General features: G+C 42.9%; 1 protein-coding gene across 3 annotated transcripts; it reads left to right on the top strand.

The window, feature by feature from the left end:
* Positions 1-91: 91 nt before the first annotated feature.
* On the top strand, positions 92-22220 carry fam193a (family with sequence similarity 193 member A). 3 transcript variants are annotated; one of them, XM_050045485.1, is made up of 23 exons: positions 92-489; positions 2226-2300; positions 3987-4229; positions 8454-8629; positions 8709-8876; positions 9285-9531; positions 9657-9781; positions 11019-11166; positions 11275-11349; positions 11461-11535; positions 11629-11741; positions 13054-13296; positions 13470-13626; positions 13822-13968; positions 15315-15593; positions 15919-16141; positions 16239-16550; positions 17124-17406; positions 17497-17683; positions 17897-18136; positions 18340-19249; positions 20032-20113; positions 21176-22220. In XM_050045485.1, exons 1-23 carry the CDS (start codon positions 268-270, stop codon positions 21267-21269), a joined length of 4824 nt encoding a protein of 1607 aa, XP_049901442.1. In that variant the 5' UTR covers positions 92-267; the 3' UTR covers positions 21270-22220. The 3 variants fall into 3 exon arrangements, with proteins under 3 accessions (XP_049901442.1, XP_049901441.1, XP_049901443.1); XM_050045484.1 differs by having other exon boundaries at positions 16239-16598; XM_050045486.1 differs by lacking the exon at positions 2226-2300 and having other exon boundaries at positions 16239-16598.
* Positions 22221-22546: the final 326 nt, after the last annotated feature.

Here is a 22546-nt window from a genome sequence, read left to right as displayed (position 1 = left end):
AACAAACTCAATTACCCATAAGCCCTTGCGACTGGGTACGCACAGTTGCGTTGCAACGCAAGCTGAAGCCTGGTTGAGGCAATCCAGCTAGAGGCCATATTGGAATCTATGAAGTCGGCTTGCACTTTGATAGAACTGAGTGTCTGTCGTTTTGGGAGTCTATAAATCGCTATCCCGGATTTATACCCGAGTGATTGCGCCAGGCATTCCACTCGAGACTCTGCCAAGTGTGGACGGCAAGTTGTCTCGCTTCTTTTGTGGAAAAAAATGAGTCCAACCGATGCTAAACGAGGGGCTAAACGCAGGAAGAACAAGCGGGGCGGTGGCAGTAGTTGCAGTGCTGTCTGCAATACCAGCGGTGGCAAGGCCGGGGTTGCCTCGGCCCTTGGCTGTGCGGGAACAGCTACACCTGCCTCTGTCGTCAGCTTTTTAACACCTGGCAGCACAGGCAACGGGAATATTGGGTCCATCACGGGCATAAACGGAGAGGTAAGACTGTCACCCAGCGTTAACTGGTGGATGTGAAAACGGGGCGACTGGCTAGTTAGCAGCGTTATCAACGACACAAATCAGATTCGGGCCCGACACTGATGCGAGGAGGGCAGCTAGCTAACTAACCTATGCGTAGCTAGAAATTAACTGGCTTAATTACCGCTAATGCTGGTTGTTATGCGTTGGGGAATACGTTACCAGCTAGCAGGTCGTGTAACGGTGTAATGTTCGTTAAAGTGGCTTTATTATATTGTAATAAACAGCCGTAAACATTAGGCTACTTGTGCCCTGGACGTACGCTATGACTATCATCGTTAGCTCAAGTTAAGAGACCGCAGCTGAATCGACAACAACTCAGATAACTAAACATTATTTTGAGCTAACACAGTCCAGGCAGGTGGAGATTACATTGGCCAAACCAAGATTATTCGTGAGTACCGTTAGGTTCAACACAGTTCAACCACAGGCTGCTGTTACACAGATAAACATTCATGCTAGCTAATGCTAATGGTGAGGATAACAACTTCAGCCCAGTTGGGCCTCGATGTGTTTTTACAAGCTGACCTTTCCTTGTTTATTTAGAGTTTAACTTAGGTGTATTTGCCAGGTAATAATCTGAACCACCTAATGCTGACTATCTTCACTTATTAATGTAGCTTAGTGATACACCATTTGCACAAAAGTTAGCACTAAAACAATAACTCAAATTAGGACCATAGGATGTTAGCTAGTCTCTTTGTAACTGACCAGTGTGTAATAGTTCAACTCATAGATAGATGTCAGCTCAGAGGTTAGTTGGATAGCTTTTGGGCTCACAGAAATGTAGTTAGTTACTGTATAGTCATACTGCATGTCAGTGGACTGTGCATTTTTTCCCCTGTGTAAATTCACTGTGTTGTGGAAACTATAAAGGTAAATAAAGCCTATTATTTAGCAGATGTGTGTATGTTTATGATACATGCACAAGCAGCCAGCCTCCTATAAATTAAATAACACCATCCCTGGATGTTTGGCCTCTGTTGTGTGGATGTTGTGTTAACCTCTCCATCCAGACAATTCTTGAGAATTGCTTCTTCTGTTCATCACAAGAAAATAATACACTCATGAGTGCTATATGAGATCATGTTTAAAAACTGGACAAGTTGTGTGGTCACAGTTATTGTCCAGTTATATTGATATACAGAAGTTTGTCTAACAAGGTATTCATTTGCTGTAGTTAAAACACAGCGGTTTGCCTGCAAATAAGTTGTATGTAATTACCGGGGCCAAATTATCTGCTGTAAAAATCAATCAGTTTTATGCTAATTGCCAAAAAAGACAATAAAGGACAACTAAACTACAGTCTACTAGGTAAAAGTGGGAAAAATGTCTAAACATCATTTATGGACACTATGCTTATATGTTTATATACTTGTCTACCTGCCTATCCTGGGCATGCTTGACTGTATAGCTTAACAATTCTCTGCCTTGATTATGCACCACACACATATAGCTTGGAAACTTAGAAAATACAGACATCTACTTCACCATGTAGGGGTTTGAAGTTCAATGTTATAATTGCGACACTCACCAAGTTAATCAGCCATAGGTTCTAAACAAAGTCATCAATTTCTGCGACAGGCGATTCACTCTCATAGATTGTGTTAATATAAAGTAAGGGTATACTAACTCTGATTAATAAAGTATCTGAGTGGACAGTTCTGTGTAAACACTGAGTTGTTTGTATCCCGTAGGTCCAAGTAAACAACAGTGTCACACCACAGTTTACAGAAGGACCAGTGAACGCTGACTTCTCCGGGGTCCTTCAGGTAACTTTACATCAGGTCTCTCCAAAGTCCAAGTCCAAGTACAAACGCCACTGTGAGATTTTTCTCTTAAGTCGTGTCCTGTTTGCCAAACATAATTTACACCTTGATGCCAGAACTTTAGGTGCACTAGAATGGGAAGCACACCACAAGATGGCTCAATTTTACTGCCTTTACTCACAAAATTAAAAACATTCAGTGTCCAGAGCATCACAACTGTTAGAGGTGTCATTGGTATGGGATCCAAACACAGTTGTGCATTTTGCAACAGCGTGGCACAAAGATGCTCCAACATCTGTATTCAGACTGCACATCTGGAACGTGACTGGAGCCAGTCTCATTGTGTTGTGTCTGCCCGCCCTAAGTGATCTGTTGCAACAGTAATTTCAGTGTCAGTGTTGCATTTTACAGCAGTGTTATGATGCTGGTAACTCAAATTCAGCTTTCTGTTAACATTTAGCTATATATATATGCTATATCACAGCATCAGGACAACCGATGATGACATTACAGATTTAAATGAGTCTTATTTTAATGTATGCCTTCCTCCATATCCCTGTAAAGTCTCTGTAGGTCAGGGTTGGAAATTTGCACAAGCCACCAGCCAAATACTGGTAAAATATGCAGGTGGCTGCTGTATTTGCTTCACTCACCAGCCCCCCAAAAAACCCCAACAGTTATCTGTTGAGTGGCTGATAGATTTTAGAATCCACCAGCCACAGAGGCAGGTGGAGTAAAAAGTTCATGTCCAACCCTGCCGCAGGTTTTCTCAAAAGCTAAAATGTTCAATTCTTACAAAAGTATTTATGTATACATTACTGAATATGTTCAGATATGTTGTCCTGTTTACATGCAGCATAGTAAGTAAATATTTAAACATTTATCGTTGTAATAAATTGAAAGTAAAAATGCGAGGAACATCGTGTGGTACTGCTTTTTCCAAAAATGTATTTGATTGTAATACAGTTGTATTGAATCAAACCGTGAACTACTTCAGCTGTTACGCCCCGACTGACCTTTGCAGTACACCAAAATATACAGCCAAATGACTGGGGGAAAAATATTGCTTTACTTCTGTGCTTTTTAGTGCAGTCAGAAATACCACTGCTGGAGGAGTGAATTAAGTTGAGTAACCCACAGCACCCACAGATTCAGAATCTCCCGGGAACTACTGGTGCATCTATAAAATGTTGCTGAGATAAGCGCAAAGCAAACGTCTTTTTAAAATCCCTAAAAGCCATTTTGCTCTCTACCCAGCACCGCCGATGTGGATATCATTAATTGAAACTTCTGGCTGCTAATTATGTGTTTGTGCCACTCTGTGGTTCACTTGCTGACAAGTCTGCACATTAGGAAAAGGTTTCAGTGTCTTAATGGAGTGCAGAGGAGCAGTTTAGACAGCTGATGTATCCAGGGTGCAGTGAGTTACGAAGAAATAGAGTTTAATCTGCCTTAATATATAGCAGAGACCAAACTTCATAGCAGATTGGTCTATATTGGAGCACTTCTTTTTATTCCACTTATATCAATAGTGACAGTATACTTTGCTGATTTTACAATATGACAGAAATAAAATAATAAAAAGAATAAAGAGATAAGGAAAACGTTTTATGCAGACGCTAAAGTGGCTGGATATCTTATTGTGTATTTGCTTCTCTCTACTTCCTCCCACTAACATACTTACCACAGACCCCATTCACGTTTGGCTTGAACCAGCGGGCGCCCTACACGGCCGGCGATCGCTGCCTCTTATGCCGATGTGAGCGCAAAGACAGTGCCGTGCCTTCAGAGGCAGGGATCTTGGGCCAGAACGGTACAGCACAGCCCAACAAGACGCCCAGTGCCCTCCAGCTCCCTCTGTGGGTGTGCTCTGACTGCAGGCGCACAGTGGAGAAGGAGGACCGACACACTGCTCTGGAGCAGTCGTTGGGGGTAAGTCATCTGTGTATAAAGAGCGTTGCAGTTAAGAGATGGTGGGCAAAAGTTTGTGGCTGCAGTGGAAAAAAACTGCGGGTCCTCTGGTTCTTTGAATGATCCAAGTTTCCAAACATCATCTGTCTCAGCACTGATGCCATATATCTGCAGTTTAACTCACACAGCTGTGGTCAGTCTTTCAGTGGATGGTGTAGCTCTTGTGTTCACATCCGTTTCTTTGCCAGAAAAGCTAGAACAGATGGAGCAACCAGAAGCTACAGCTGTTGCTTTAAAAAATGTTATAAAGGACACACTATCGTTTAATATTTTGACTTGGCTTCACTCTGAATTATTGCTAGAAAATAGTATTGAGTTCTCAAAACAAAGGCCAATGCAGTGGATCAAATACTCAGATTGCTTTATTCTATTAAAGCATACATTGTGTGCATTTGTTCTTTTTATTATGTCTGTCCCTCACTTTGACATGTTATTTATACGTTGTAGATGTTGGATTAACACATCCGAGCATGACTGTAAATACCCTCGAAAGCCTATGTTTTATAAATGTCATGATGTCCAAGACTTATGCCTCTTTATATAAAGAGCCTCTTTATGTTAGACGGCCTGGCGATGTGCTCAGCTCGGGTCTCTGTAAGGACAAGGCCAGTGTAGAAGTGGAAACATCTTGTGATTCAACATTTTTTTATACCAGACTACAAAGTCACTTTTCTTCCTCCTGGTTGTGTTTATATGGGTGTGATTATTAATTGTAATTAATAAGGCTGTTATTAACACCTCTTTACTATACACTGAATTTATAAAAGGAGGACTACCCTTTATTTTTTCATTGCAGATTGTTTGTTGTTCATGTCTGGTTTGATTAAATGCAACAGAACGAGCAGAAAAATCAGTTTTATATTCCACATATTCAATTTTAAGCAGAGCCGAAAAGTGAGTGTCATTGCTGTTTATGCATTTGCACTGCAACTGTACCGTACTGTGCTGTGGTTGTAGCCACATTTTGGTTGTGTGAGCAGAACCTCCAGGAAACTTGTCAATCAGAGATCATGAGTAGTCATCTCTGGTAACTGTGATTATTGTTTTAACACAGAGGTAAACTGTTTGCACGTTGACGACTTGTCTGTGAATTATGGGAAGTTCCTGGATTATTACTCAACCATTAGAACAGGAAACTTAACCAGAAATTTAAAACTCCAAATAGGGCATTGCATATAGAGTGCTGCAGGGATGACGCATATTTGGAGGCTAACCTGGAACATAACATTGCTGTGGTTCCCTCAACTTAAAGCCAGTGGTATTTCCCATTGGGTTTTGGATTATTGCAGAAAATAAACTCTGTGGTAAAAGAAGGTCTTCACAAAAATCTTCACACATGAACACTACTTTTAAGATTTTAGATGCTGAAATGCAAATGCAAAAAGTAAAACGCTAACATTAGGCTCTAAACAAACTACACTACGGTCGCATGACTTCAGTGAAGCCACCACAATGAGGCTGTAATGTTGTGTTCGGCGTGATGACGTTCTGTAGTCTCATTTAGCCACTTGTTAGCAACCGCCAAAAAAACCATTTGATCACAGGTGCTAAAATCAGCCTATTCCCAGGTTTTTGGACTCATTCCTGTGGCACTCTATTGGAGCAGAATGTCTAAACTAACACATGCGAACAGCGTGTTGAGTGTAAGACTACAATGACACATGCACAACGACACCTTGCCTTACTAACCCATGATTCAATGTTGCACTGCAAGGAATAAAATTGCACATTAGTTCACAAATGTACACCCTGCTTTATACTTGTATAGATGCAAGTGAATACTTAACACTGGTCAGAGTGGTATAACTTCAAATTGTATCCAAAATCATAACTGTGACATTGTCAAGCTGGTTCTTACGCTATTGATCAGGCTTTATATTAAGGCTCGTCAGGTATGTCGGGGTTTTGTTTTCCTTTTTGTGGGTGTGGGTGCCTTGGTCTCGGCTGTTTGGCTTGGGTTTGGTTTCCTCATAAATGTATTGTTCCACTAGCCTGAGTGTCAGACTGAAGCTCCCAGAACCTTCAGTCTGACATGGCTTCCATTGAAGGCGATTTACAAGGGGGAGGGAATTTGATTTTTCCCTAACCAATCAGTAGAGATCAACGACTCACCCAGAATCTGACGTCATTAGTATCCATGCCTCGGGGGTGCCGAAAACAAGCGAGCATTGCCCGTTTAAAATGTCTCCGTCGTCGTGCACGCCCAGCTGCATCGCCGTTAAATCCAGTTTAGCAGCTTCCTTAATTTGGTCCTCCATTAACGCGAGTAGTGGCGAAATACCTCGATAGCATCGTTAATGTGGTCTGTAGGATCTGTAGCGGTCGCCATTGTTGCTATCCTCACCAGTTACCCACCGGCGTACAGCTTGACATCAGCGTGGCGCTGATTGGCTAATCGCTAGACCCCCGGCGTTCATTGGTCCGTCCATCGTTTGGACGAGATAAATCGCAAATTCATTGAAGTATGCCAGACCAGAGATGCAAGCCTACTCAGTTGAGTGGGCGGGGTCTATGGTCTGGAACCAGGCTATTGTTCCACTGCATCCTTACAGCAGTGGGGTACTATGCAGACTCACAGTATCATTGCCCTGTAGTAAACAAACAACTGGAAAGCTTTTACTGAGCAGAAATTTAACACTGAGTTAGAGCTCCAATAGTTTGGCAGTGATTAGATCAGAAACCAGTGAGGCTCCCATCTTAGTTACAAAGGTTCGTGACTGACTACTAAACTTAAAACTCCAAAATGTGATTCAACTAAGAAACACTCACGTGCCAGTCCTGCTGTATGGATACATGGTTGGCATCGTGTCCTTATTACGGGCTCTTAAACAGGCTTAAGACTTGCTCCTTGGATTGGCTCATCCCAGCTGCTGTACCTGGACTTCTTCTGTTGCCGGCTCATAGCATGTCTTCTTTCTTGGCCTTGTAGCTGCCACAGTGAACAAGGAGAAAGTTATCGCTGAGGTGTATCAATGTCCAGATTTCTGCAAGCTGCAGTTCCAGTTTTACAAAGATATTCTTTCTTGGAGAAATGGAGTAAAAGAGTGGACCCACACTTACATTATTTGCTTTATTGTATGCTCTCTGTTGACATGTCCAGTGTATGCTCATTATAAGATGTGCCATTGCAGCATGTGTTAGACTTTAGACACAGAGGGCCCAGTTTAAAGGATCTATAGTGCATGGTCTAAAGTGCATGGCGCAGGTGCAATTAGGGCGTGTCAAAATCCACATTTGCTAGTTGAATGATGCAAAATCGGAGCGCAAAGTAAGGCACAGGCGGCACACAGGTCATATGTAGCCCCTTAATCATTTGTGTGTTTTCTGCGTAACATGAATTCAACCAATCACAATGTCATCTCCCGTTCCCTGTAAAAGCCAGTTGCGCCTGGCGCACTGCTGTTTAAATGGTGGATTCGGCAAGTTGGGGAAGCTGGTGGTTTTCTGCTGAGAGTACTGCAGTAAGAGACGCAAATACTGTGGGACATTTAAGCAGTAAAACTAAAAACTGTGGTATAATAGAGGAAACAGAACTAAACTTTTAGCTTCTGAACTACGATTAAGTTACGCTGCTCCTCCTGCGTAAATAAGCACAGCATTTCTCTCAGTGGAAATTTGCACAGCAGCTCTGCTCTCTGCTATGTTCACATTGTAGAGAATATAATTATTTTCCTCACTAATGACATATTATTCCACTGACGCGCAACCTATCTGCATATCCCTGTTTAAAACAAGTGTGTAAGCACATTGTGAACCCACCTTTGTAGGCCCATCTTATTATCTTAATAATGCACCCTTTAAATAGCAGCAAAATACTGCAGTGGTGCAATTGCTTTCTGCTGCCTCAAAGTAGCATTCCACCAACAATGAGCCTGACCACACCTCACTTTAAGACCTACACACGTATGGGTGCACAGATGGACGCAGCTAATTACACAACCTGGGTGTGGGCCATGAAAATGTCAGCTGCGTTGGTCTAAAACTAGCAATGCCCATTGCGCTGTGCATTGCGCCGGTTTTAAGGTAGGGCCCTAAAACATGACCACGATAATCAACAACAACAATTACGATTTAACCAACAACACATTTGTTCCTAAGTTTCTCTCAAACTATGCTCACTTGCATCTTAAGAGAGTCTAAAAATTGTTCTGTATCTTAGTGTACTGTTTGTGATATTTCCCACAGAGCCAGGACTTCCTTTTGCACATGCCTGTGGGTAACGGAAACCTGGGCCAGGAGGCAGCCACAGGGGACAGACTGACCACTGCTGTGCCTACACTACCCATGCTCCCTGCCCCGGACCTCACCGCACCGATGCCTGCTGATACAGTGTGCAGCTGTGAAGCCTGCAATGAGAGACGGTCAGTAAATTTGATTTCAGTGTATTATTTAATCTTCAAAGATGATGTGATCTTAATGAATGTCTGTCCTGAATAACAGGGAGATTTCTGCTGAGTCAGAGAGGGAGTCACAGCAGCTACAGAATCACTGGTCAGAGGTTCGCTACCTGGTGCGCTGCATCTACCGTCAGACTGGAACACCGTTAGCAGATGACCATGACCAGCCCCTAGAGAGAGACAAGGAAGGCATGAAGGAGCTGGTCGATAGGTATAACTACTATGTCTTACTTCTCCTTTCCACAGTGTTTGTCCACTAGGGGTCTCTATTGAACTGTGGATGCAGGAAGAAAGCCTCTGTAAAAACAATCAGGCCTGGCAGCCATCGTAAGGAATGATGTCAACAACTCGAAACTGCAGTCTGTACTGTAATGTGTAAGGCTGAAATCCCCAGAAAATTGCTCTCTATTTCCTTGACATGATGTATTTCCTGTTGAAACAGGACTTCTGACTTTGCCCCAAATCATTGAGGGGATTGTTTAATCTGTAGACTAAAGGATATTAAAGAGAGAATATCAGTTTTATTTGGTTGTAACATTAACAGTTTTTATTTAAGCCAACCTATCCAGTCTCAGTGTTTTACAATTTTAACCTTAAATGCTTTATTTTCTTCCCATAGACTCTGTGAGAAGGACCCCTACCAACTATATCAACGGTTGGAGCAGCAGGCGCGTGAATACGTCTTGGAAATGAAGGTGCGGCTACTGAAGCACCTCTCTACAGGACCCAAGACTACAGGACCAGCAGGGACTGTGTCTGCAGCCCTGGGTCCTCCTCAGGCCTACCAGTTCATCTCCCTGCTGCTAGAGGAGTACAACGCCCTCTGTCAAGCTGCACGCACCATCAGCAGCTTCCTGCTCACCCTGGTCAGTTTACCTTTTGTGTAGCCAGAGTAACAAAGATACTGTGTTAGTTGTCCTGCTAGTGGCTTCAAATAACATTCATAGTCTTTTTTACTGTATTTGATTCTAACCCTTTTTGTTTTTCTCAGGAAAATGAGCACCTTCAGAAATTCCAGGTGACGTGGGAGCTGCACAACAAGCACCTTTTTGAGAATCTGGTGTTCTCTGAACCAATCTTGCACAGCAGTTTACCTGCACTGGTTGCACAGCTGAAGTAAGTTTTACTAGTTTACAGAAATATATGATGACTTACTGAATCATCATTATCACTTTAAAGGCCCTTTTGTCTAAATCTCGTCTCTCACCTATGTCCATGGGGTCCGCACTGAGCCCAGTGTCTCAGTGGGGAGTGTAGTTTTAAGATTGATATTTGACAGACATTCACTCCAGACCCAACAGCAATTTCACTCTCACCTGATGTCGTCAGTTAGAGGACGGTAAGCTCACCTCCCGGCCCTCCCATTTACTGCAGGGGCTGTCAATTGTACTATGAATAGAATTGCGTGAGCTCTCAATGTGGGAGGTTTGTCCGAGCCTTTAAGCCCCCTCCTGAAAAGGCCTAGTCTGCTCTGATTGGTCAGCATTTCTGGGTCTTTTGCACTCTTGTCATCTCTTCACTGTCATTGTACCCGGGGAATAACTGCAACCGACTATAATGCCAGTTTCTGCCGTAAAAAAAAAATCAATAAAAGCTTCTAAACTAAAATCCTCACAACCGGACATGCTTCAGCTGGAATAGAATCCGAAATCAAGCAGAAATTGCAAACATCTGCAACCAAAGTTGAATGTTGGCTAACGTTAGGTAATCGCTAACGTTTAGCTAACTTTCACTAACTTTCACTAACCGCTAATGTTTGTCAATTGCTAACGTTATGTGCATGACCAAAACATCAAGCTGGGAGGCAGTTTTAATCAACAGCAGCGTCTTGTACATACGGTGTCATTGAGTCAGGAAAACCCCCATTCAGTCAGACGATAGACTGACGAGATTCCTGACAAGCCCAAGTACGCCTACTCGCCACTGCCAACCAGTGGCGCACGTCTGGTCATGGAATGAGTCTATTCTAAAACTCGGTGAATACACAGTGCTATTTAGCGCTATTTTATTATTTTATCCACTTTACTTCAACCGATCACCACCAAAATTTTATCATCTCTTCCTTGTCCCATTATCCACCTTTCCTGAAAATTTCATCAAAATCCATTCATAACCTTTTGAGTTATTTTGCAGACATACAAACAAACAGACCAACGCCGGTGAAAACATAACCTTCTAACAAACATATGGAAAAGCATAATAGGGCCTGTTTAGTCTGCTATTGTTGACCCAAATTAGATCAGTGTTCGACACTTAAAGTTGAATTATCTTTTAAATGAACTGTCGACCACAGTGAACACAGAAACCATATAATTGTCTTTAACGACTTGTGTGTTCTGCACCTTTTTTCCAGACATGGCACAGCCTCTCATGATTCATATAATGAAGATATGTACAGGACCTTGTTAGAAAGCTACCATCAGCTGCAGCAGGAGATGGCGACGGTGGCTACTGAATGGCAGGAGTGTGAGAAGAGGATTGATGACTATGTAGATGAACAGGTATACACGTTCAAGACAAAACAGACATGTTTTGAAATGTTTTTATGAGAAGATGATACTTGATAAAGATGCCTCAATTAAAGCAGTAAGGATGTGACTCTTTTACAGCTGCTTTTTAAGGTGGAGGGTCAGAGTCTCACCAACCAAAGAACAGAGCCACACAAGTCCTTGATTAGCAAAAATGTAAGAGACTTGCAAATTGTATCAGAACACATTCAATTTCTATTATCTTTAAATTTGAATTTCTTTCATTTATAGAAGTTAATGTTCTTCTTGTTATCTGCTCATTTCCAGACTCTGAAGACTAAGCAGCGAATGCTTAAGGAGGACTGGGAGTTCTTTAAGCAGAGAAGGTTTATAGAAGAACAGGTACATGATAAGAATATGAGCCATCATGGCAGATTTAAAAGTGTATTTCTGAGCTTTAATGCAGTTTCTTTTCTTTTTTTGCTCTCTGTGTAGTTACCCAACAGTAAGAAGTCCCCCACCGGAGAAAACAACTTCACAGACACTATGAGAATGCTCTCATCTCGTCTGAGTATTCCAGACTGCCCAAACTGCAATTATCGAAGACGGTGAGTCTCCAGGAGTCACTGATGTGTCATTGTCTGGCCTGAGATCATGTCGCTTTCAGCGTAGTGAATTTGATATACACTTGAAACTACCTTTACATATAAATTAAAGAAAGTATATTCTAATCCACCACCCTAATCTATTAACAGTTTTGTCATGATCTTCTCATGTCAAATGTTCTTCAGTTTATGAAAGATTTAATTCTCCAACTCTGAGTTGTCAAGAAAATGATCCCACCCTAAATATTATGCCTGTGTCTCACCTAATCACTGAGCTGAAGTGTGATAACATTTTGAATTTGTGCTTTGTTTTACGTGTATAGTTGCATCTGTAATTGATATGAAAATGGTTATTTAAAAGTAAGGCAACTATGAGCTTGACTAGAGTTAAAAAAAATCCTGGAATACATCCCTTTAAAAATTTCTAGAAATTTACCAACTCCAGGTTTACTTTTAACCAAAACATGAAATTAGGCAGTGTTCAATGTGTTTTCTCCCCAAATAAGTTTACTGTTGAAAAGGTGGGGTTTTTATATTGAAATTGTGATAACATCTCTTTCCAGAATTCCCAAGCTTAACTTCCCTTGGAAAATTGTAGGAAATTTACAGACTGTTTGCAATTCTAAAGTTGTGTCCACACCAAACGCCAATGCGAATTTTCACATCAAGCAAGTTTGAACGTCAGAATATTTTGTGTTGACTCGATTCATATGCGGGAATAACCCCTGTCATACGTACGTGAATTTGCTTAATCGATGAATGAACTTCCGCCGGTACATCCCTGGAGGATCTCAATGCTGATTGGCTATCGTGGTGCGAATTGGTCACTGAAGGTCAGATTTTTCAATTCCTGCGAATAAGCATATGGTGCGAAATTGCGCTATACACTTCATTCAAGTATTTAATGTCATTCCCGTTGTGTCCAACACGCCGCCTGGTGGAAATAAGCATCTACTAGCGTCTTTACATTGACTTTACATGTAATTCACTGGTGTGAATTGTTTTATTCGTGCCTGGTGTGAACACAACATAAGCCTGACTTTGCCCCCTTTATCCCAATAGGTAGGTTATGTATTAATGAAAGAATAAAATGTAAAATTATTTAATAATTTTATTAAGACAGCAGTCTCATTTTGAGATGGTGTTCTAACAAAACATTAAAAAAATATTGAACTCAACAAGATGAACATGAGTTTAACTTCTTACTTTTAACCATGTGATTTTGAATACTTAATAACATATGTATATTGAGATAATGCTCAGATAATTACTGCAATATAAACTTTGTCCGTATCGCCCACCACCCTACCAACAGGTGCACATGTGATGACTGTAGTCTCTCCCACATCCTGACATGCGGCATCATGGACTCTCCCATCGCTGAGGACCTTCACATCAAGCTGCCCCTGCAAGGGGAACCTCCCCGCGACTACCTGGCAGAGGTGCACCCTCCCAGCCTCTCCTCCGGCAGCTCCGCATCGGGCTCCAACTCCAGTTCTCCCATCACCATTCAGCAGCATCCGAGGCTCATTCTGCCTGAGGGGGATACAAACACTTTGTAAGTTTGTCACTGTCCACATCAAATGGTTGTTAATGCTTTGTAACAATCATTTGGGCACAGATCAGTATTGGGTATATCAGTTAGTAAATGCACACCTATTCCTATAAATAGTAATTTCCCCCCTCTGTATCTTACCCCGAACATGACTACTCATTTCTCTCTCCTTCTAGTATTAGTGATGATGACGAAGTGCCTCCGTTGTCCAGTAAGTTCGGGGACATCTACCCTATGAGTGGTTATGAGGACAATAGCGTTGTGAACGCCGCTGTGAATGGCCTCCATAATGACATCAATGGAGAGGGTGAAAACGTGGAACTAAAGGCAGGGGTGAGTTCTGTACTGCGGTATATTACTTCAGAAAAACTCCCAAGATTAGTTATGAATTTCCCTGCCAGGTTTCTGGATGATGAAACTGATGTTCATTATGAGTGGGCTGCCGGTAGTTCGGGAAATGTCTTTTTTGTACTGTTCCTCAGCTACTCCCTAACTGAGTCCTCTTTGTTCTACACATTTCTGTCTCAGTCTCCTCACATGACCAGCAGCAGCAGTTCATCAGAGGGTGACGAGGAGGAAGTTGATGGTGAGGTTGGTGGGGAGCCCCAAGGGCAGCAAGAGGAGCTTTCCTCAGGAAAGACCAACAGTCCCCCACCTTCTTACAACCACCAACAGGTGATGTAACACGTTTGTTAGCCCTGATTTGTCATAGTAGCTTGAAAATTAAACTAACCTGTCACACATGCACAGTCATAACTTTGCAGTATCTTCCAATAATTCTCAAAACAGACTTGCCCTAGTTCCCATGTCACATCCTTGACTGTAGTAGGGCTGTAGTCAACCATAAGAAATGTTGTTTGACTGAAATTCTACCTTCTCTTTTATCAGTCGATCGGTCAGTGGGGAAAAAAAATCTCCACATTATCTCTAGATTCTAAATCAGCCACGGAGCACTGAGTGCGCTCTACCTGGTAGCATTGTGTCTCCACCAGAGAGTTTTTTTCTGTGGCCAATTCTCTGCAGTTGAAACGTTGCTTATTTACACCATGCTACAAACACCAACAGCATGACGAGGAAATTAGTGTCTATTCTGTGCTGAGTGCTGCACACCTGGCGGCTTATTCTTGTCACCGAGAGCTGAACAGTGTTCAACTTAGGCTGTGTTCGTCACTGTCACTTTTTACTCAGACATCCAGTCATACTGGAGGAGGTGTAAGACAAATACCACAGAAACCAATCATCACAACCAACATGTGCAAGTGCTGAGCAACAGCGATGGAAGAGAAATGAATACTGCCCGCCACGTAGACTGATGAATCGGTCCTCTCCTTAAGCCTCTGCTTGTCCTTCATCCAGAGCAAAGGCCAGAGCCTGTACTCTACCTTATGCCGATGGTTTTACTTCGTTGGATGTTTCATATCATAGCAACCAGACGCAACCAACGTTTCTGAACTTTTAAAAAACTGCTGTGCATCTCAAGTGTTCCCAGCTCGGCATTTCAGCTGGGGGGAAAAATGCTTCGAAAGTAACAAAACTGATTGTCCAACCAATCAAAATTGGGTCAGACAACATCATCTCGACCAACCAATCAACCCCAAGGTGTCAGCCCTAGACCGTAGGGCTGCAGTTAACGATTATTTTCATTGTTGATCAATCTTTTGTCAATAAATTTGTTGGGAAAATAGCAAAAAAAATGCTAATTACAGTTTTTTACAGTCTAAAGTGACGTCTTCAGTTTCTTCAGTTTTGTCTGACCGATAATCAACAACTGTATAGAACAGAAAAAAACAACAAGTCCTAACTTTGAAGTAGCTGGAACCAGAGAATTATTGCTTCAAAAATAACCTAAAAATAATTCATTGGTGATCAGAACTGTTGCTGATAAGTTTTCTGTCCTTTAACCAATTGTTTCAGCTCTACATATAAATAAATAACCCTTTAATACATTTAAGGGCAGTGCAGATATACACGCACTCCAGACTACGAGTCGCCAACATGTGAATTTGTGTTACCACACTCAGGTAGAACAGGTCCAGCATGCCTGCGAGTGCCACGTGTGCAACCAGGACCCCAGTTCCTCCACCCTGGGCCCTGCCACATGCCTGCCCCCTAGTCGGCTCCACGCTGCACCTCCACCCACTGTTGGACACCAGTTCTTCACAGACAACAAGACACCCCCTGCCCACCCCGCCCTACACCTCTACCCCCACATCCACGGCCACCTGCCCCTACACAACTTCTCCCGGCCCCTGCTGCACCCTACACTCTACCCACCCAGTCCTCCTCTCACACACAATAAGGTGAGGGTAATTCTTGAGCACGTACACTCATAAGGCTACACATATATTACATTTTCCTGATTACTTTCTTTTTACAGTGTGTAAAATTATACCATGAGAGTCCCTGTAAAGGAAAATTGATTCATTTCCTTATCACTGGGGATTTTTTTAAGTTTCCAGGAACAATAATGAGCTTAGTTGTGTTTTAGTTTCACTTAAGTTTCACTGTAGTTTTCATTTTACACCACAAGGGGTCAGAATGAACCCAAGCTAAGAGAAGTAAAAAGCTCAGCTCATCTCATAGAGACATGATTTGTTTTGTAACTTATTTCTTTTATTCCTCAAGCCTCTGCCCCCAAACCCTACATCAAACCACTCAGCGGCCAAGCAGCCGGCCTTCAGCCCGTCGTTACCGGAGCACGTTTACCAGAACTGCTTTGGCGGTGCAGGTGGAGCAGGTGACTGGAACAGCTCACTGCAATGCCTCTCGCTCAAGTTTGAGAACCTGTGGGATGCTGCTGTGATGAAGAGCTGGAATCCGTCTGTGCTGCTGCCTGAGTCACTGCCAGGTGAGCCACTCTAACACGGCAGAAATTAAATTTTAAAAATACCCAGCAAGTCGAAGACGGTTAAACTCATGACTTGTCGCACATTATTTATCAACAGGTGACATGCTTGGGCCACCGCTCGCTGACGTGCCCCTCCCCCCAACATCTATCAGCCCCCAAGGGGAACACCCCTCGCTACCCACCCCTATCCCCCCTTCCTGCTCCACTTCCTCGTCATTGTCATCGTCCTCATCATCATCGTCGTCGTCATCATGCTCCTCTTCGGAAGCCAAAGAGCAGAAGAAGAGTGGCGCCAAGAAGAAGTGTCTCTACAATTTCCAGGATGCCTTCATGGAGACCAACCGAGTAGTGATGGCCACCTCCGCCTCCACGTCCTCTGTGTCCTGCACTGCCACCACTGTCCAGTCAAGTAATAACCCACCCATCCACCTAGCATCTAAAAGACCCAACTCCTTAGGTAATATAGGTGGTAGGAGGAATGGTTAGGTTTGCACTGATGATTAAAGTATAAGCCACTTAGACAATCATCACAGTTATTACAGGGGTGTGACATCCTTTGTGAAACCCAGCAATGAAAATGTTTTGCCTCTTACCTTTGCAATCAAAATACAGACATAACAGACAACATCAAGCGAGAAACTAAGTGTAGTCAGTTCTGCTTTTAATGTCGAACTGAAATTTAATTCCCTCTTCTTTTTAATGTAAGAAAAAACTATATAATTCAGCTATTGTACATAATTTTGCATTTTTAAAAAGAGGATAAAACAGTTTTTGGTAATGTTTGTGGCTGGCAAACTAGACTAATTAATTTGCCAGCTTTCTGATGTTTACAATGGTCACTAATAATGCAATCACTGCAGACAAAAGACAGAAGTTAAATTTGTGTGAAAGCTTTTGAATAATTGCGTGTTTTAAAGAGTTTGTTTTGGGACAACGAAGGACCAAACAATGCTCTCAACCAGCATATCTTTGTCTCCTCTAGATGATGTATTTCACAATCTAGGTAAAGAGGACCATAGGCAACCTGCTCCAGCTCCCCCCAGAACCTGCCCTACAGGACTGACCTCCCTCCCTCCACTCTCGGGCCCCACCCTGCCCCCAGCACCCACCACGCACCTTCCCACGATGGGATCCCAGCCCTTTCCAAAGATGGCCGCTCCAGCCCCAGACTTCATGGAGGCCCACCAGGGTTTGTGCCTCCCGCCTGCCGAGCCTCCGGCCTCCTCAGCAGATGGTCCTGTCAGTGCACCACCCAGCGTCTGCAGGTAAGACCACCACCATAATCCTACAGGTTCATGAAGATGGACAACCATTCATCAAATGTATTACTAGTGACTGAGACCTTTTTTTTTCAGTGATCCTGACTGTGAAGGCCATCGCTGTGAGGGGAATGGGGCATACGAGCACCCGCCGTATGATGGGGAGGAGAGTCAGGATGAGGACAGCTGCTCCGAGCATAGCTCTTCCACCTCCACCTCCACAAACCAGAAAGAAGGAAAGTACTGTGACTGCTGCTACTGCGAATTCTTTGGGCATGGCGGGGTAAGACACACACATTTATGCTGCAAATCACAAGTGCATATTTACATTTTCTTTAAGACGGATTGATTTTCAATTAAACATTTGATCCTCTGCACATTATGTTAAACAAAATATGGAAATATGGCATGTACAGTCTAGTGAATCATAGTAATTAGCTTCATGGAAGTATTTATTTATAGCGTCCTCAATGATGATACTCTGTTTTATTCCCAGCCCCCAGCTGCTCCGACCAGTCGAAACTATGCAGAGATGCGGGAGAAGCTGCGCTTGCGTCTGACAAAACGTAAGGAGGAGCAGCCTAAACGCGAGGAGCAGCAACCAGTGATAGAACGAGATGGAGGGGTGGAGGACCACAGGCGGGTAGAAGACCTATTGCAGTTCATTAATAGTGCTGACAATAAACCTGCCTCCAGTTCTAAGGCAGCCAAACGGGCCAGGCATAAACAAAAGAAGGTAACTGTCCCTCCTTTTTAGTTCAGAAGTCTTTTTAGAATTGTCTCAATGACCTCCAGTGTATATACATCCAGTTTAAAGCACTTGGAAGTACAGTAATTCTGCTAGTACTAAAAATGCACAGATCTTTTTGTTGACAACTACGATTTTTTTTTAGTCAAAGTTGCCGTAATGCTTAAAGTGTAAGTCTCTGTGTGCTTCAGATGGAGGAGAAGGCTCGTCTGGAGGCAGAGGCCCGTGAAAGGGAGGAGCAGCAGCAGTTGGAAGAGCAGCAACGGCGACAGCGGCAGGAAGAGGAAGAGGCAGCGCTTCAAAAGGAGCTGCTCCGGCTGCAAGAGCTGCAGCAACATCGCGCTGCCAAGAAGAAAAAGAAAGAGAAAGCAAAGGAAAACACCGCTCCCCCACAAAACAACCCACAGCCCCTAAAACAGACAGCTCAGAACGTCCTAGATAACCTACAGAACGGAAAGTCACAGTCACTGCTTCAAACCCTCATCCGCCTCCCTGACCAGAAGGAGCCCAGATATGACCCTGTATCCCTGCCCAGCACACAGCACAGCCCAAAACACACCAGTGAGAGGGGGTTTTCTACTGAGAACAACATCCCCAACTGTCCGGCCATCCTCCACAATGGCACTCCTCCATCTCAGCTTGAGGTCAACATTAAAGTGAAGTCCAAGCAGTCTGCTAAAGTGGCCACTTGTGAGGCTGCAGCAAAGAAGGCTCCAGAGCTTCCCAAGAGCTCTGATGTGGCAGCAAAGCTAGCTAACGGCACCACCCCCACCGCTATGACAGACACCAAAGCAATGCGGATCAGGCCTGCCGAGGCCCTGGCTCCTCTCCCGACCACTGAACCAAGGAGGGAGGACAGGTGTAATATCAGAAGCGCCAGTGGGAAAAGGCAGCAGCAGCAGCTACAACAACCGCTGACCCAAATAAAGGAAGACAGGAGAAGTCCACCTGTGTCAAACCCTTCCCCGTCTCCCCCTCCAGCGTCCCAGTCTGAGCAGACGCAGCAGAACGGCAAACCTCCCAGTGCAGAGTCCCCACAGCCCAAAAGCAAGACCAAGAAGAACAAGAAGAAGAAAGGGGACAAGATGAACACCTCAATAGGTCGGTATTATTCATGGTCTACAGCTTGATTTAAAGGTTCAAGTGTATGTTAATGTCCAGTTGTTTGGCCTCACTCCTGAAATAGCAGACATCGTGCGAGTGAGAGAAATATTAACTGTGTCCTTAAGAGAACAAACTAACCAGAGACAGCTCGATCTGTTTCCTCACGTGTCTCTTGGGTATTCTGTGGTATATATGGCATCCCAGTGTTGTTAGTGAAAGTGTGCACTGTACAGATCACTGCTGCCATTTACGTCTCACTGCCGTGTGCAGGTATTACTGGGTGTTGCCTAAAGTGGTTTTACTTTCTAACAAATATTGGTGTCGCACTGTGTTCTGACAAGTGAGGCTGTACAAAGCCTTCTCCACTGACAAGGTGCCAGTGTTTCATTAGGCCCCAAACACTTGGCCACACTCTGGCTTTCAGAAATACTGAAACTTAAAATAAAATTGCAAGGGGAAGTGGACAGATAACATTTTTTTCTGACAATCTGGTGTAGAATCGACTCATCAAATCTGAGTCTCTTCAAAACCTAACTTTTTTTCAGAGGAATTCTTGCACTCACTGTACGAGCTGTACGTGACACTGTGCAGGACTTCGTTCCCTTTTATTTGGAGCCTGTGTGTACACTGTTTCCAGCTTAGACACCACACAATGGTAGTATCAAAGATGCATACAAGACTGACGTGTCAAAGTTCTTCTCATTTAATAATACACCTACAAAATGAACATATATTTGAAATAAGAGCAATTAACATACATTTATGCTATTTTCTCTTAGATGATGTATTCTTGCCCAAAGACATCGACCTGGACAGCACTGAAATGGATGAAACAGAGAGGGAGGTGGAATATTTCAAAAGGTATGTACATTAAAAGTAACTCACTTTGTCAAATACTGATGAGTTAGGGGGGATTTAGACCCTACGCACATTGCCTACACCGTTGTGAGCATTCATACTTGGCGTGGTGGTGTGTCTGTGTCACTCTGCAGTTACACCTTCAAAACACTAGTCAGTGGCGGAGGTTTCTGTGAAGTGCTGTAAAGTTTAGTTGATTTAAAACACACATTAAACATGACTTAATAGAGACAGTTTCAAACACAAGTACACAAATCAGCTTCACTGTAACTCGCAGCATTCACAGACAAACACTTGTCTTTATCTGGACACATTTTCCCCACAGACACAACATGCTAATGTTATTAGCACAAGCCTATGGCATTTTACACTGTATAAATTAGCCTAGCAACGAGCGTAGATTTCCTCTGCTCATATTAAGCCAGGATAAATCCCGAAGGATGAATCACACACAAGACTTAAAATGCTATTTTTGTAGAGGCTTTATTGCCTTTACAATTCAATGTTTCTTATCTGTGAAATTAAAGTAAATTAAAGCTGGAAATGGTGTCAGCTTACAAAAATAGACAGGAGGTCTGTGTCGTGTGACGCATAGTTACATTTCTGGGGAGGTGCACGTCAGACTACAGTGCAGGGTACGGCGTTGATTTGACGCAGAAGTATAAATTTCGCTTTAGTTCTGAAAGCTTTTCTCATGGTGTCAGCCTGAAAGGTACCTGTGGAGTTTTTGAACAGTAGTGGTGCTATGGAGTAATGTTTTTGTAAGTTGTCCACAGTTATGAATTGTTCCACTGATTGACAGTTGGATAGCAATGAGGTAGACGGGCATCAGGTTGCCAGCAAAATTATGAAGACGACGACCACTAGCTAGCAAATATTGATGTAGACGGTGCAGGTTTAAAAATCATCAAATTTGTCTTCCTTCCTTCTGCATGTAAAGAAACTTTTATCTCAAAGATATACAAAATGGCTCTGGTGAGAAACCTTTAATGAAAAGCTCCACAGGGAGGGATAATGGCTCATCAGAAGGTTAATGTTTTTGTTTTGTTTGTTTTTTTCCCGCAGGTTTTGCTTGGATTCTGCACGGCAGACCCGCCAACGGCTTTCCATCAACTGGTCAAACTTTAGTTTGAAGAAAGCTACGTTTGCTGCACATTGAGGGTGTTAGTGAGTGACTGTCAGGACACAATCAGTACCTTAACAGCTATACCAACCCACACGTTTCCCCCCCGCCCTGCCCATCCCTTTACCTCCACCCAGCTGTTGTCCTCCCAGAACTTCTCTCCTGCTGTGCCCAAATCACACCCACGCTGCCTTGCTTTGTTCTTGTCGCTGTGTGGTTCCAACACAGACCCATCTGGACTGATCCACCTGCAGAACTAAAAACAAAAATGAAAATTAAATGACACAAAAAGAATCACAAAATGCTACTTTACATCTGATTAATTTTCCTTGCGTGCTTGTGTGCTTTTAGTCTGAGTTGGGCATTTCTCTTGACTGAAAAAGCCATGGTCTGAAATTATTTTCTTATATTGGCTTACCTGTAGTCAGAAGATGCTTACTATGTCTGGATGGTTTCCTTTAAAAAAAGAAGAAAAAAGAGACAATGGAAACTCCAAAAAAAGAGAAATGTAATGAATTAAAAGCTGTATTTGAGATATTGTGGCTTATTATCCCATCGTTTCCCCGTTCCTAGCACGGCATCTCATCCACATGATTGACAAGGGAATGGGCTTGGTCAGCTGGTCTCCACACCCTGCTCCCCCCCTCCCCCCACCACCACCACCACCACCACAACCACCTCCACCCTATTTCACAGAAAGGAGGAAATCGTAATACTTGACAATGTTCTTTTTTGGTTTTTAAGTTCTGTTTAACAAACTGTTGAGTAAAAGTGTACCAGTTACAGTTTTTGTTTTCTTTATTTTTGACCTGTAGCCAGCTTGTATCAGAATACTTTCAGAATGAAATTGAAAAAGAACAATACTCACACTATCAATCTGTTATAGAGTGTATATTGTATTAACACTGAAGCCAAACTGGCTACTTTTAACATATTGTTAAGTAATATTAAATCTTGTCTTTCTTTTTTGAAAGATGGAATACAGTAGTATGGCAGGATTATGCGTCTTGTGTCAAATCTTATTTCCTACATGCAGTAGAAAGGACATGGACACTTAAAACTACACATAGGCCTACATGTAAAGACATAGTTTAACTGTTGGGAGGTCAGTGTGTTTGCTCTCTGGCAGAGTAAGATAAGACGATCACTACGACAGATATGAGTATACCTGTCCTTGAAATACAGACCTACAGCGAGCAGCCAGTTAGCTTAGCATGACTGGACTACGCTTACCAGCAAATCACTTCTTAACACAATTGTGTTTGTTTAATTTGTTCCCAAAAAAAGGTGTAAATACAACAATAGGCTGTTTT

The sequence above is a fragment of the Epinephelus moara genome, chromosome 5 (assembly GCF_006386435.1).
Source record: "Epinephelus moara isolate mb chromosome 5, YSFRI_EMoa_1.0, whole genome shotgun sequence".
Classification (NCBI taxonomy): domain Eukaryota; kingdom Metazoa; phylum Chordata; class Actinopteri; order Perciformes; family Serranidae; genus Epinephelus; species Epinephelus moara.
This window is presented reverse-complemented; position numbering and strand designations above follow the sequence as displayed.

Excerpts from the sequence above, each read along its gene's own strand:
- fam193a (XM_050045484.1), top strand. The coding sequence starts at position 268 with ATGAGTCCAACCGATGCTAAACGAGGGGCTAAACGCAGGAAGAACAAG. Across the intron at positions 13,297-13,469 it reads GAGGGGGATACAAACACTTT|TATTAGTGATGATGACGAAG; the intron begins GTAAGTTTGTCA and ends CTCTCCTTCTAG. Across the intron at positions 16,142-16,238 it reads GCTGCCTGAGTCACTGCCAG|GTGACATGCTTGGGCCACCG; the intron begins GTGAGCCACTCT and ends ATTTATCAACAG.